The sequence below is a fragment of the Anguilla anguilla genome, chromosome 1 (genome assembly GCF_013347855.1).
Source record: "Anguilla anguilla isolate fAngAng1 chromosome 1, fAngAng1.pri, whole genome shotgun sequence".
Lineage (NCBI taxonomy): Eukaryota > Metazoa > Chordata > Actinopteri > Anguilliformes > Anguillidae > Anguilla > Anguilla anguilla.
In genome coordinates, this window is record NC_049201.1 from 2,346,384 (window position 1) to 2,363,153 (window position 16,770).

Below are 16,770 nucleotides of genomic sequence, written 5' to 3' on the forward strand. Positions count from 1 at the left end.
AGGGGAGCAGACGCACGTGTGGCCCTGCGACGCTTCAGAGGGAGGGGAGCAGGCGCACGTGTGGCCCTGCGATGCTTCAGAGGGAGGGGAGCAGACGCACGTGTGGCCCTGCGATGCTTCAGAGGGAGGGGAGCAGGCGCACGTGTGGCCCTGCGATGCTTCAGAGGGAGGGGAGCAGACGCACGTGTGGCCCTGCGATGCTTCAGAAGGAGGGGAGCAGACGCACGTGTGGCCCTGCGATGCTTCAGAGGGAGGGGAGCAGACGCACGTGTGGCCCTGCGATGCTTCAGAGGGAGGGGAGCAGGCGCACGTGTGGCCCTGCGATGCTTCAGAGAGAGGGGAGCAGACGCACGTGTGGGGGAGGGGAGCAGACGCACGTGTGGCCCTGCGATGCTTCAGAGGGAGGGGAGCAGACGCACGTGTGGCCCTGCGATGCTTCAGAGGGAGGGGAGCAGACGCACGTGTGGCCCTGCGATGCTTCAGAGAGAGGGGAGCAGACGCTAATTAAATGCAAAAGGGCTTTTGCGTGGCAATAACAAAGCTGCTCTTTATTTTCTTTTATCGTTCGCTCAGAAAAGCCCTCCGCTGAAGCCAAGGGGCATTGTGGGAAAAGAGCTAAATGATGCAACAGGCCTTGTTAAACTTGATTAGTTACAATAGATGATCCCATTAATGGCGGTGTGATGCTAGCATTAATAACGGGCTAAGCTCTTCATTTGTCTCTGTCTCGGGGTAATTAATCCTTCGCCTCGACACAGACACTGGGAAGGTTAGCGAGCAGCGCGTGTCTGCGTTTCAGACAAAGCCGGGCCTGGTCTCAGGCTGATAGCTGAATGAAAGAAAGGGGGCTTTGTTGATGCTAACGAGCGTAGGCGCTCTGCTTGTTGTGTTTATGGTGTTTATTGTGCGACGGGCTCCTGCGTGTTCTGACTACTGACCCCGTTCCCCTGGGCTTGGCAACACAAGGGGGGAGTGGCAGTTTAGAGTTGAGTTTTTTTCAGAACCGTCATTTGCAGCATTACTTTAGGGTAAACCTGGACACAAACAGCCAACAGAGAGCAAGCAATTACGCAATTACACACCCACAGGACCACTAATTCCCTAATTTTATGTATATATAAAATTCTATATTATGTTTTTTTTTTCCAGTAAAAGTGATGAATTAGAGTGAAATCAATTCTTTTTTTAGCTCTGAACACGCTCATAAAATCCACAAAAAAAATCATAATTTTTTTTTACATTGTCAACCCTTCAATATTAACTTCATCGTTGTCAGGATGTCAGTAACTGTGGGAGAGAAATTCCATATTGGAATGACCACACAGTAGAATCAGAAAGCATCAGTTCATCCAGAAGAATCTCTGTCCTGGTTTGTCCTCACTGGCAGCTGTGTGAGATGATGAAGTGATTGACATCATACAGCTGCCCAGGATCTGAAACACAGGCAGCATTATGCTGTCTGTATCGAGCTGTGTGATGGTGAATTGTGATGTCACAATAAGAAGGGGATGTCTGTTCCAGCGCGAGCTGGCGTGACTGTTCCTAGCATTACGCTATCCGTATCAAGCTCTGAGACTGTGCTGCTCATTGTGATGTCACAATTTAGAGGGGATGTCTGTTCCATGACTGTTTCTGTGAAAAAGTCATAAAAAGGGATAGAAAGAGCCTGAACTAATTTTCTGGAGGGAGGTAGCAGCTGTGAAATTTTGGGGTTTCGATCTGTGGAGGTGACCTGAATGTAGGCCTCGGCCGGACTTACCTGGAACGGAAAGGTCAGGTGTGCCAAAAGGCCCAGCGCTCGTGCTGACATTCACACCTCCTTCGGCTGCTCCGTGTGTCATTTCCGCGGGCAGTCCTTCAGTCAAACTCGTCCGCGGAAAAGCGCTCCTAAACTTTGGCTCTAAAAAGTCACGCAAGACATTCCAATTAGCCTACTTACAGTCTCCCGTCTCTGTTTGAGGGTAAAGGAGGGAGGGAGGTGCAAAAAAAAAAAGAATTCATTTCATCTGTGCGGAGGTAGAGTTTCGGGGGGGGCGGGGGGTGGTGGGGGGGGGGGAGGGGGGGGTGCCAGAATGTCAGAGGAGAGAGGCTTCAGGCCCTGCCGTATTTTTCAGTCTCCGACGACGACCGGGGAGCAAATTCCCAATTATGCGTTTGGCTGCATATTTAGAAGGTCACCATTTACATGGCCGAGCCCTCCCTGCTCTCTCCCTACACTCACAGGGGCCCAAATGGGAGGTTAATGAAACCAGCTGCTTCTCACGCTTCGACGGCTCCATCTTGCCGTCCCCCCCCCCCCCCCAAACAGAGAACCCTTCCCCCCTGAGCTAATGCTGCGGAGCGGCTTGATTCATAATACCCCCCCCCCCACCAGCTCTCCGATCTGCCAGGTGCTAATTCAAAGTGTGGAGGTGAATGGTGATCCTCTTGCTGTAGCCAAAAGACCCTCCTCCCACTGGTTTACACTAGTGAATGGATGGACCATCTGAAGCTGGTTTACACTAGTGAATGGATGGACCATCTGAAGCTGATTTACACTGTAGTGAATGGATGGACCATCTGAAGCTGATTTACACTGTAGTGAATGGATGGACCATCTGAAGCTGATTTACACTGTAGTGAATGGATGGACCATCTGAAGCTGGTTTACACTGTAGTGAATGGATGGACCATCTGAAGATGATTTACACTGTAGTGAATGGATGGACCATCTGAAGCTGATTTACACTGTAGTGAATGGATGGACCATCTGAAGCTGATTTACACTGTAGTGAATGGATGGACCATCTGAAGCTGATTTACACTGTAGTGAATGGATGGACCATCTGAAGCTGGTTCACACTGTAGTGAATGGATGGACCATCTGAAGCTGGTTCACACTGTAGTGAATGGATGGACCATCTGAAGCTGGTTTCCCATGGATAGATAACTGCTGTGTTCTTTTCCGATAGCATCTGTCTGCTTTTGCTATCTTCTTCAAATACCAAATATTTAATGAAGATTCAGTCCAACATTAAAACTGATCCCTAACTCTTCATCTACACTTAAAAAAAAGAAAAATGTTCTCATTTATATTTCACTGACGTAACTGATGATCCACTCGTGATGTGCCCATTTAAGAGGCTGAAGCTGAGAACTGAAGTTGTGGTGGTGAATGCTAAAAATAAGCAGATTTTTTAAATACAATATTTTACAGAGCACTCCACAAAATGTGTTCCTTGGCCTACTGCCTTCTTTCAAAGAAGGTTTCTGCGAGTTAAGGCTTGTATTGGTAACTAGGCAACTCAACTCGAAAGTGCACAGAAAATACAGGCTTTCCCAGCATGCATTGCAAATTAATTCCAAGATTATGGAGAAATAAAGGTAGGATGTGTTCTGCTATTCACAGTGTAAAACTAAATCCCCGTAGACCAAAAAAGAGAAATACAAAATATGAGAAAAAAAGATATGCTCAAATAGAAAGGAAGTAATGTATTGTATAGTATTTAAAAGGTTCAAAAAAAAATGTGACCCAGATGGGTATTTGAAAATTTCCTGTTGCCTATGTTTTGAATACAGTTAAAGCAATGTTATAAAAAAATTAATTCTAATGGTTGTGTTTTATTGGGCCAAATGAAATAAAATGCGAAGCATTGAATATATTATAAGGCCAAACACAAACACACTTTCACGTAACCTCTCTCTCTCTCTCTCAACGATTTTCTCCCACGGGTTTGGTCCAAGTTTGTCTTTTCTGCAGTGAAGTGTTACTGTATCCACGAGCAAGGCCTTTTTTTTCCTTTTTTTTTTTTCCTTTGCATAGCGCTTATTCAATTCATTTTCTCTCCGTTTGCTGAGCTTGTAGTGTTTGCATTTGTTTCTGTCTGACTTCATTAGGCAGCGCTTGTCGGGACAGCGGATAATTCAGCAGAGTTGTACTTCTGCTCTTTTCCTCTTTCCTCTCCGTCTCTCTGGAGTTCTGCTCCACTCACGCACCACTGCATTCCCCTTCCTGACGTCGGTGTTTTTGTGTTTCCGGCTGAAAGTGCCTGCCTGTAATTCAGTGTAATACAGTGTTGTGTACTACAGCAGTACTGACACACGCTTCTGGAAGTGCCTGTAATTCAGTGTAATACGGTGTTACGTACTACAGCAGTACTGACACACGCTTCTCTGCAGTGCGTCTCGTTGAATGAAAGGCTTTGTTGAGTCCCCTGGTCCTCTGTGTGTTCGGATTTTACGTTCAGTCGTTTACCGGAATGACTTCAGCTTTTTTACATTTAAAATTCCAGTTACGCTACTGGATGGCAGAGTCCTACCTAGGAATAGATCATGCAAACTAGTAGTAATGTAAGTTTAAATTTAGGCATTTAACACGCGGTCATATCCACAGCGACTTCCGCAGCTTCTTAGACAATTCCATACATACAGCTGAATCAGTTCAGGTTAGGTGCTTTTCCTCAGGGTAGCTATGGGATTTGAGCTTGCAGCATCCGAGTTTCCCTCGCTAACTTTGCTAACCGTTACGCTACACTGCCCCCCCCCCCCCCTTTACAGAAAGCAGACCTTGCTGTGGCCCCGCTCACCATCTCGTACCTGCGGGAAAAGGTGATCGACTTCTCCAAGCCCTTCCTGAGCACGGGGATCAGCATCCTGTACCGGAAACCCAACAGCACCAACAACGGCTTCTTCTCCTTCCTCAACCCCATGACCCCCGACATCTGGGTCTACATCCTGCTGGCCTACCTGGGCGTCAGCTGCGTCCTCTTCGTCATCGCTAGGTGAGCCGTCTTGTGTGTCAGTCATTGGATGTGGGTCAGAGATTGGATGTGGGTCAGTGATTGGATGTGGGTCAGTGATTGGATGTGGGTCAGAGATTGGATGTGGGTCAGTCATTGGATGTGGGTCAGAGATTGGATGTGGGTCAGTGATTGGATGTGGGTCAGTGACAGTGTATGGTCAGTGATTTTATGTGGGTCAGTGATTAGATGTGGGTCAGTTATTGGATGTGGGTCACATGACATAATCCATACCATGCTGTATTCTATTTGATAAAAATAATAATTACCCTAGGTACAGTAACCCAACCTGGCCTGTAAGTTAGGTTTAAGAGCAGGGTTCACCTTTATTTGAAAAGCAATACTGTCATGTTAAATGAGATGCATACGGATGTATGATTTCACTCTGAAGGTCTGTGTGGAATGTCCGAGAACTCTAAACCTGAGAGAACTCTAATGCCAGTCGCATTCCAACTTCACATATCACTGTGATAAATGTCCATCACACGCTTTCATGTACAGCACTGACCTCTGCTGTTTTATATTCATTAAAACGGCAATAAATGCAAAGTCCTTTCAGTAAAACTTGGCTTCGCTAAACATTTCTCATATGAGGAGCTGCTGACCCAGTCAGCCATCAAAGATCCCTTTTTTTGTTGTTTGATTAATTGATTCGCCTAAATCGATTTTTACACAGACACTGTCACAAAGAAGCTTTACAAGAAAAAACGAAATCCCCCTGAAATCCACCCCCCCCCCCAAACCCCACAAAAAAAGAAATAAAAGAAATAAAGGCCAGAAAGTGAGGTTAAAAAGCTCCCCAGTGGGAAGAAAAGCACTGAAACGGAGGGTGAAAAAGTCCCTGGGGGAAACAACAGAGGAAGAAGGAATGACTCTGGTCCCACTCAAAAACAAATCCTGTTTCTGCCTCGCATTGAATTGCAGGCCCTTCATCCCAGGATGCTATTGGCCTGGCTTGAATGGCTTGAGGACTACATTTTGTCGCCTTTGTCTTATTTCTCCACATGCAGAATTTTAATTGCTCGCCCGCCGCTGGTTTTCGGTTTTTTGAACGCTCGTCCGCTATTGGCTGCGTTAGCCGCCGAAGTTCGCGCAGGAACCCCAGACGCTTCAGAGCGTCTGAAAGCGCCGAGATTGTTCCGTCTCTGAAGCGAAGCCGAGGCGACGCGCCCTCGATTTAGTCCGTCGCCATTTCGGATAGCGAAAAGAAAAAAAGAAAGGAAAAAAACACGAAGCAAAAAAACAAATCAGACCAATAGTAGTCAGTGCAATTACCCGGCGCTGAGGTCTTTTGGAGAATCCGCGTCAGATGAGTTAACTCTGATTCGAGTGCTTCTCCTCATTCTGACGTTTTGTTTCCCGCTCTCCGCTCGTGATTGCCGCTCTTAACGCCAGGAACGGGGGAATTTGCATGAAAAAAAAAAACCCTCAAGCGTGAAGTTGTGCTCCCACAGTCCTCCTCTCCTCTGCTCGCCATTGTTTCCGCCTCCTCACTTCCTGGGGGGGCTTCAACCGGCACTCCAGGAAGTTCGGAGAAAGCCAGCGATTGACTTTGACTTTTTCTTTTTTCTTCTTCTCCTTCACGAGCGAGAGGAGGCAGCTGTGGTCCTCAGGGTTCCATTTTATCTGGAGACGCACGGAGGAGAAGAGTTGAGCCCCCCCGTCCCCCCGTCCCCCCGTCCCCCAACTGTAATCATGGCTGTCTGTGGGGGTGGGGGAGTGTGGGGGTGTGGGGGTGTTCTGATCCACAGCAGGGGGCGTGTCAGATCCGGTTTAGATAAGAAAACACTTTCACTGGATGTGGAATAATTAAAAAGTGCAAATTAAATGCTTGCATTTTCATCGCTTTTCAAACAGCGATTTTGGAAGCAGCCGTTTGGGGTTATGTTCCGGAAGCACCCATTTGGAGGCACGTTTCAGAAGCACCCGTTGGGTGCGTGTGTGTGTGTGTGTGTGTACGTGTCCTCACCAGGTAGCAAAAACCTGTGTGTGTGTGTGTAGCGCCTGGCTCATTCCGATTTGTTATAACCGTAGAAACGGCCATCACCGTGGGTCAGTGCGAACCCTAAATCCCTGCTTGAGAACGCTCATGAAACCGTGGACAATGAAGAAAGAAAATCACGAGCAGCTGAGCTTTATAATGCGGGAAAAGCCTGTCTCCCACTGCCTGTGTACGCTTTATGGGGTCTTATCCACCGTCTTAAATCCGGGGATCACTTTAAGGGTGTAACTGTGCGATGGGGGGGGGTGAGGGTGGGGGGGGGGGTGAGGGTAGGGGGTGGGGGGCGGGGTGCTGGGGGGTAAGGTCCATGCTTCAATAAACTGCCCAGAAAGCTAGAAAATATACATTTGAAATTTAGCAGATAGAAATGGGGGGGTGGGGGGGGGGGTGGAATACTGATGAAAATTTAAGAGCCCAATACCGCTCTGGCGGATAAGAGCTAACGCTCCAGCAAGTGTGCAATAATAGAACCCCCCCCCCCCCTTTTCCCTCCTCCGCCGTGTTATCTTCCGGAATGCCGGGAGCGTCGGGAACGCCGGCCAAGTTTCAATTTCAGGGAGTTTTTTTTTCCCGATTCGGGCGCATCGATGGAATCCGGCTTTGGCAGTGCGGGGACAGGGAAACTTTTCTCTCGCCTCTCTACCTTTTAAATAAATAAATAAATACGCTGACTGATAAATTGAAAGACCGGTTTATCAGGCAGCGATCTCGGCACAGCTGGGGCCGGGGGATGAGTGTTTTTAGCCGCCAGTCGTTTGTTTGCAGCTCGGAAAAAAAGAAAAAGAGACGGCGTTCCGTGATTCCGTGCCGGGTTGTTCTGGAAGTGGATGTGCCGAGGTTCAACGACGCGTGCAGGGATGAACGTAAATCTCATTTATAAAAGAAAAAAAAGAAAAAAAGGTTTAACTTTGGTTTTGAGTTGTATCTTTGGGGTGCTGATGCTGCTTGACTTCGCGCTGCACATGAGAGGACTGTGGCTTTAGAAGCTGTGAAATGATTCCTGACCCTTTGAGAGAAGATCAGGCTCGGACTGGAAAATGGCTGTGTGCAGGGGGGGGGGGGGGGGGGTGAAAGCTGCATTCAGACTCAAACGGATCGATTTTTTAGGGTGACAGGGTAGCTAGCTCGGGTCCTGGGGCGGCCGGCTTCACGGATCATTCCGGAGAGAGGAGAGAGCAGACCGACACTCGAGAGGGTTCAGCTCGGGGTCTGACTGCGTCTACCCAGAACAGCGAGATATGACCAGCTACTGTACATCACCCACAGGGCGAGCGGGATATGACCAGCTACTGTACATCACCCACAGGGCGAGCGGGATATCACCAGCTACTGTACATCACCCACAGGGTACTGCAGGGCAAGCGAGATATGACCAGCTACTGTACATCACCCGCTGGGTACCGCGGGGCGTTCGCCGCGAGCGGGCGAGCTTTGTGTCGAGCTCCAGTGCCGTTCCAGAGGCCCGAACGCGTCTCTGTCCTCCCCGGCCGATGACAGCTCGTTTGCGGGGTCCCTCAGCCGTACGTCTCCCACGGCCGTTGCAGAGCGGTCATTTAACGCTCGCCCGTCCGGCCCCACGTCCGTCTCCGTCTCGGCGTCTGCCTGTCCGTCTCTCGACCCGCTCGCGCTCCTTACCGCGGCCGAGGAGGCGGCGGCGGCTTCCCTTAAATCTTCGCCCTTCCCTCGTCTTCCTCGGGTCTCCTGACTCTCACGGTCGAACACTTTGGGCAAAGAAGAGAGCCCCTGTCTGTAAACCTTTTATAACGCATGCAAGGGCTCACAAGTTCTTGCTTCATTCACAAAATATATATTATATATATATATATATATATTCATGAATCATAAATCATGCACCTGAATGTACACCCTTTCTTCAGCACCCTTTTAATGTAATGTGCAGGTCTTGTTTGTGTGTCGCTATACATTATCTTTAAATTCAAAACAAGAAGTTTGCAGGCATGCAGTGCTAGTGCGTGATAGTAATGAAATGTAAAAAAAAAAATAAAATATTTCAGCATTTTGAGACAAGCACACAGGGTCTTCAGATTTCCATTTTGAATCGTGAGTGGATGTTCTGCCAGCATCGTGGCTGTCAGACAACAGTATCTCGATAAAGTTTGATTGAATGCCTACAAGAAGAGACTTGGAGGTCCTCCTTTTGTCTGGATGCTTGCTTTTTAACAGAAAGATTTTCAGTTCATGTGTCAACCTTTCGCAATCACAAAGGGATGAAAGTGTCTGCGTGTGTGTGTGTGTGTGTTTTTTTTTTTTTTAACCAGATGAACTGACGTCTAGATAAGAGAGATCTTAGCTGTTTCTTCTTTCTCCTCTGACAGAAAACAGACAGAATAAATTACAATAATCTCATCATGTTCACAAATATTATTTAAATTAATTTCAGGAATGGAAACTACTGACATTTAGCACATGTATTTTTGTTATTCTTTTTATCTCTTTATCAGTCTGTTCGAGTGACGCTTTCATCCCTATTTGAGAAAAAAGCGCTTTAAATATTTTGGCACGCGGTTATCCATGCGCCGTACGGTTTAGACGACCCAGTTTCTGCTTCGTTTGAACGCTGTACCTGCTCTAACATGACATGTTTACATCTACCACACAGACACAAAAGTCGTATTTTTACATTTTTATATTTTTATATTTTTGTCTCCCAACAAGTCACATCTTAAGAAACAGCAGAGAGGGAGAGGGAGAGAGAGAGAGAGAGAGAGGGAGAGAGAGAGCCTCACAGAACAGCCTCTGATGTGTTAAAGACGTGTGAATTTTGCTGAAGCTTTTAAACCTGTTTTCATTTTCCGCTGCGCACGAGCTGTGTTGACAGGCAGGTGAAGTCAAGGTTGCGGCCGGGAGAGAGGCGGGTGGGGGGGGTGTGTGTGTGGAGGGGGGGGGGGGGGGGGAGTGAATGGGGCGGAAGAAAGGGGGTGTGTGCTCAATAACAGGATTCCACACTGCCATATATGGACGCCTGCGCGTGTGAACATTGTTTGGCTTGTGCCTTCATTAGAGGTGCCTGTGGTTCCTGGTGTCTCCTGTGCTTGTGGAGGGCTGTTCGGGTTTCAGCTGAAGGAGCTCTGGTTCTGGTCCAGGGGCCCAGTCAGGGTGCCAGAACCGAGGCTCAGGACCTTGGGAACCGTTCCCGTTCGTCCTCCGCTGAACCGCGACATTGCCAAAACCGAAAAACCAGATTGTGTCCCGATTAGCGGCCAGCTCCACTTTGCCCTTCAGGCCTGGTTTCTCTGAAGACCCGTCAAACCTGTCAATCAAACCTGTCTCTAAAAGCAGCTCCAGGTTTTTTTTTTAGGAAGCGAGTTCGTGTAGCACCTGAAAGATAAGTGAAAGCAAAATAATGGTTTGGTTGTTTCTTGGTAAGACCTGGTACAATATGACTGCTCACAGTGAATGATTTGGGTTTTCTTTTATGTTAAACTTATGGTCAGTGCCTCTTTCATTGTATGATCAGCCTTTGAGTCAATAACCGATCGAGAAGTTCACTCATCTGTGCCTTTCTTCCCTTTCTGTTACTGTCATCATCATAGTCATCATCATTATCATCATCATCAAGATCTGCTGCTCTTCATGGGGCAGAAGTTCTAATGGGGTCAGTCTTTTTGGGGCTCAGTTTTTTTTAATGAAGAGTTAAACTTGGTTTGTTTTTCCTGTTTTGCGTCGCAGATTCAGCCCCTACGAGTGGTACGATGCCCACCCCTGCAACCCCGGGTCAGACGTGGTGGAGAACAACTTCACCCTCCTCAACAGCTTCTGGTTCGGCGTGGGATCCCTGCTGCAGCAAGGTAAGGCCCCCCCCACCCCTCCCCACACACACCCCCCATCGCCCCTCCATGCCCACCCTCTCCTCCCAGACTGCCTCCCCACTTTTCTCCTCCCACACACACACACACACACACACAGACACACACACACACACACAGACACACACACACACGCACACACACGCACACACACACACAGACACACACACACACGCACACACACACACACAGACACACACACACACGCACACACACGCACACACACACACACACACACACACACAGACACACACACACACACACAGACACACACACACACGCACACACACGCACACACACACACAGACACACACACACACGCACACACACGCACACACACACACAGACACACACACACACGCACACACACACACACAGACACACACACACACGCACACACACGCACACACACACACACACAACACACACACACACGCACACACACACACACACACACACACACACACGCACACACACACACAGACACACACACACACACACACACTCGCTCTCCCTCCCTACATTTGTTCCCTTGTTTTTTCTTCTTTTTCCCCCCCCTTTTTTTTTTGCACAAGGCGTCTTGCCTGTCAGGAACAAGCGGAGCTTAGACTAGCATTACAAAGCGCGGCGCTGTCTCCATTCGACCGGCAGGAGGCTGACGCTGAAGAGGAAATGTGTTGACTGTCAAAGGCTGACAAAAGTGGGGGGGGGGAAGAGAGGGGGTGGGGGGGGGGGTTAAACCAGCCCGTCTTCACCCATCCAAATCACAACAGCTGTGGCTAACTCTGACATCGCTGCTTTGTACTGGAGACACAAAAACAAACAGTGTGTGTGTGTGCGTGTGTGTGCGCGCTTGTGTTTGCGTGTGTGTATGCGCCCGCGTGTGTGTGTGCATTCATGTGTGTGTGTATGTGTGTGTGTGTGTGTGTGTGTGCGTGTGCATGGATGGGGTTAGGAATGTTTTTTATTTGCATATCTCACTGCAAAATAAGCATATTAATACTGAGGGGGCGATTTCCAGCGTTGAACGGGGAGCTGAGAATCTGGTCGGCCTATAGAATCGGTGCTGCCTCTGGGTGCCAGACTCTCAAAGCATAAACATGGTAATAGTCTAATTTATTCCTCATTTTTGGGTCTCCCTCAGTTTGGATGGTGAATGCTGTGATACAGGACAGTGCTGTTGTCAGCATCTACATGCTCCCCAGAGCTTGACAGATTGGTGCTTTTATTTATTTATTTATTTATTTACTTTTACCCAGAGTTCTGCGGGGCTGGTATTCCCAAACTGCTGATGCTTTTTGGGGAGTTTTACTTTTATTTTTCTTCAGATTCTCTCTCTCTCTGGACGTGCGTTTCTATTTCACACAGGTGTTGCTTTCTACTCTCCCGTGGCTGTTTAACGCGCAGCTTCAAATGCGAGGCGAGCGGCTGGTTATTAATAAGAAAACGGGGCTCTGAATCAGCGCCATTGTCTCATCTCACACGCGCTCCTCAAAAGGCGCTCCTCATATGCAAAACAGAAAAGGAGAGAACCGGGCCAGCACAATAAACTCGGCAGAAAGGATAAGTAATGAAATGTTTAACCTCGTGTAACAAGACAAAGCCGGAGGCTGGATGAGATTCCGTGTCGGAATTCCGCCGGCAGGATAATAAATGCGGTGCGCAATTCATTAGGCACAATGGCTCCGCCGGCTGCCGAGAGAGCTGCGAGGCACGGCTCTCGTGCGCCAGCTGCTGCGCGTGCGCGGAACCCCGCGAGCGCTGCCACAGACCGCGATTAGTGCCGGGGAGAGGCGGGAGAGAGAGAGAGAGAGAGAGAGAGAGGCGACCGGCATTACCGAACGCGCTTTATCAAAACAGACAACAAAGGCTCCGAGGTATTTATGTTCCCTCTCAGCTCTCCGCGTTCGCTCTCATTCCTTCTTCTTTCTTTCTCTCTCTCTTTTTACACCCCCCGCTCGTTTTTATCCTCCGAGTTTCCCCCCCTGCCGACAACGCGGCGCGAATATTTATCTCCCGTTTTTAATTATTTTAGACGCGTCTCCATGGCTGCCTATGCTGTGATCGCACATTAATCAAGTGACTTTGATAAGGAGGGGGGCACACGCAGCAAGGGTGTATTTTCACCAGAAAACAGACAGGTATCAACTGTGTGCTGCGTTTTACCTGCCTGAGTCAAATTATTTCTCCTTGGGGTACCCCCTCCGTTAATACTAGCCCACTGGTTACATTTCAGTTCAAAACAGTTTGAAGAGAATAATTAATTCAATAAAACAACAACGATAATTGTCTTCTGCCTGAAGATTGTGTGTAAAGAAGTGCTGTTTGTGTTCATTAAATTCATTAGCTCTTCCCTCTTTATTTTATAACTATCCTCATGATCTTGTAAAAAAAAAAAAAAAAACATTAATTGAGTTAATGTGATTATTTTCAGTCCTTGCTCTTTTATAATTAAATCAAGTAAATGTGTTCCACATAAATTTATCGCAAAAAAAAAAATTGATTTATAGCCTGGCAAAACCACAACCATGGAAGAACTTAATCATCTCCGAGAGTTACTGGTTTGAGGATTGAGGATTTGATAAAAACTATATCTCTACCAACAGAATATCAATATGAAATGTCTGGTGTTAAATCAATACTGATAAAGCACACTTATAATATAGAGTTTGGATGGTTGTGATGTCACCCTACTCTCCTCATATCAGAAACCATCATGCAGAACATCCAAAACCCGCATAAAATGAATACTGATATCAAGCACACGTATAATATAGAGTTCGGATTGTTGGGATGTCACCCTACTCTCCTCATATCAAAAACCATCATTCAGAACGTCCAAACCCTGCGTAAGAATAAGCCCCGCCCCCATCCCCCTCACACAGGACCCCGTCTCTGCTGCATGCGGCTTCGCCGAAACGGCACGCGCGGGCGGCCATCTTGATTGCGGGCCGGTTTTAGGACCGTTTACCGTGATTGCGGCACAGAAAGGTGGATGGAGGTAATCACGGCAGACAAAGGTGCGGTAATGGGGCCCGGGGTACTGGCTCTGCGGCACCGGCCGTCGTCATGGCGGCGGGGGCGGCGTCGCCTTAGTTACCCACCGGCGAAGCGGGAGAGGTGGGGGCGCGGGCGCGGGCGCGGGATTTTAAAAAGTCGATTTTTTGCCGCTCTGTTTCCGTTCTGGACGCAGAGGCCGTGGTGAACTGGCGGTGAGCGCGGAGTTGTAACGGTGAATTTTAACGGGCGAATTACAAGCCTTCCGATTTACTCAGTGTGGTTAAGCCTTGTAGGCGTGATTTTTAAAAAAAATTATTATTTTTTTTTACAATATTTAAATAAAAAAGCGAAAAGAGGAAAAGAAAAAAAGTGCCTGAAACGCAGCGGGAATCTGCTAACATGCTGAGGCCTGGCGCTCCATTACCGAATCCGTTAAATAAACCGCCAGATCTTCCCCCGCCGACCCCTCAAACTGCCGCCTCGCTCTGGCTATTGTCGTGTTTTATAAATACCTCCCCGTCTTCTTCTGACTGGCTGCAATTATCATGGATCGTACTTAATAATAATAATAGTCCTCGTGATAATAACGATACCATTTTTTTTCCCCTTATTGAAACATCTGCCACCTGTGAGGGTGGCGCCGCTGACAGGAAAAGTGGGGGCCCCCCCCCCCCCCCCCCCTTAGAGTGATGGATTCACAATAGTCCCTTAAACCTCCCACTTTACATATTGGACCATTTAATTAATTTTTTTCCCCCCTTTATTAAATATTAACACTTTAAAACCTGGAGTTCAGTAGTGCTGTGCACGTAATGTTCAGTGGGGCAGTAAAGCTGAAGCAGGATCTGTATCAGTATCACACTGTACATACACACACACACACACACACACACTCACTGGCACACACACATACTCACAGGCACTCACGCACACACACACACACACACACACTCACTGGCACACACACATACTCACAGGCACTCACGCACACACACACACACACATACTCACAGGCACACACACACTTACTGGCACACACACATACTCACAGGCACTCACGCACATACACACACACACACACACACACACATACTCACCGGCACACACACATACTCACAGGCACTCACGCACACACACACACACACACACACACACACACATACTCATCGGCACACACACATACTCACAGGCACTCACGCACATACACACACACACACACACACACACATACTCACCGGCACACACACATACTCACAGGCACACACACACACACACACATACTCACAGCCACTCACGCACACACACACACACACTCTCACTGACACACTCACTCAAATACAGTAGAATGAGAACCCCGTGTTGCCCTGTGAATGTTGGCATGGCTACAGGGTGTTATTATAGACACAGCGCAAAGCGCAGAATCTTATTAATGATGCCCTTCCTCCCTCTGCACGCACTAACAAGAGAGACAGCGGACGGCCCGGTCTGGACATCGAGCCAAGGAGGCTCAATTAGACCTGAAAAGCCTCCCTTTTTATTCTGTTTGACTGCCCGTGCTCGCGGAAGGCTAGGGAACCAATCAGCATCCATTATACACACGCACACACACACACGGACACTCACACACACACACACACACACACACACACTCGCAGGCACACAATCATACGTATGCCTGTACTCTACCCCCTTTCCCTCTCTGCTCGTGATGCGCTCTGCAGGGTCTCAGTTTTCCGGGTCTGCGGAAGTTTCCGGACTCGTCTCTCTGCCCTGGAAAAATGTGTTATTTCCGCTCGCTTCCCTGAGCCTGAGAGCACCGGTCCGCTCATACATCTCCTCTCCTTCATCACTGTCTTAACAAGCTCTGCCATCTTCTGACATCCCTCTTTCCTCCTCCTCCTCTTTCTCCTCTCCCTATCCTCCTTTTCTTTCCTCCTCTTCCTCCTCCTCTCCCTCTCCTCCTCTTCATCTCCCTCTTTCCTCTTCCTCATTCTCCTCTCCCTCTCCTCCTTCTCCTCTCCCTCTCCTCCTCCTCCTTCTCTCCCTCTCCTCCTCTTCATCTCCCTCTCTTCCTCCTTCTTTTTCCTCCTCCTCTCCCTCTCTTCTTCCTCCTGCTGTTTTGTCCTCCTCCTCTCCCTATTCTCCTTCTGTCATCCTCTCTCCTTCTCTCCCTCTCCTCCTCTCTCCTCCTCCTTTTCCTCCTTCTCTGTTCTTCTCTCCCTCTCCTCTTCCTTTTCCTCCTTCTCTCTTCTTCTCTCCCTCTCCTCCTCCTCTCCTCAGCTCTGGCGATGCCGGGTGTTGAATAGTCTCAGAGTGGTACCCTCCCGTTGGGTGGAGGGTGCAGCGTTTGTGTCCTCACCAGTAAATCCTACAGCTTGATTTTCTTTTCTCTTTTATTTTTTCATCTGTTTTTTTAATGTTTCCTGTCTTCATGGAGGAACACAAACTGGCTCTTAATTGAAAGTCGAGCCTGGATCAAATCTGGTTCTATTTTTTTCTCTTATGTTCTCCTCCTTTTCTGACGCGACTTCAAAGTATAACGCCTTTCCGTCTGCTTTCCTCTTCTCTCTTTGTCATAAGAGAATTCATCTCCTCTTAACGGGGGGGTCAGGGGTCCTCAAACTGGGTCCCCAGGGGCCCCCCGTGTGCTGCTTTCTGTTACAGGCGGTCTCTCGCTCAATTAGCGCTGTCGAGAACGCCTTGAAGTCCCGCCATCGCTGTTTTTCCTTAAACGCTGTTTTAAAGCAGGGTAGTGTAGAGGTATAAGCACTCGCCTACCACCGCAGAGACCCGGGTTCAATCCCCGGCAGCGGTACTTCCGGCTTGGTCAGATGTTCCTACGAACGCAATTGGCAGTGTTCGCGGGTGGGAAGCCGGTGAGGGTATGAGTCCTGATCGTTGCATTAGCGACTCCTACTGGTTGGTCAGGGTGCCGGTTCAGCAGGGAGGGGATCTGGGGGAGATAGCGTGAACCTCCGCGCGCGTTATGCTCTCCCAGTGAAACTCCTCGCTGTCAGGTGTAAAGAAGCGGCTGGCGACTCCACATGTATCGGAGGAGGCATGTGGTAGTCTACACCCTCCCCAGACCGACAGAGGATAGCGCATCGACCAGGACTGTAATACACACAGGGAACTGATATAACAACTAAATCGGGGAGAAAAT

The 16,770-nt window shown here is 48.5% G+C and overlaps 1 protein-coding gene across 1 annotated transcript in view; it reads left to right on the forward strand.

Annotated features, from left to right (window-relative positions):
• LOC118235369 (glutamate receptor ionotropic, kainate 3-like) overlaps nt 1-11,819 on the forward strand; it is a 67,533-nt gene extending 55,714 nt beyond the window's left edge. The window contains exons 11-13 of the mRNA XM_035432608.1: nt 4,537-4,760; nt 10,471-10,589; nt 11,752-11,819. Coding sequence (XP_035288499.1) covers nt 4,537-4,760; nt 10,471-10,589; nt 11,752-11,819 — 411 coding nt within the window. The remainder of the gene's footprint in view (nt 1-4,536; nt 4,761-10,470; nt 10,590-11,751) is intronic.
• Nucleotides 11,820-16,770: the final 4,951 nt, after the last annotated feature.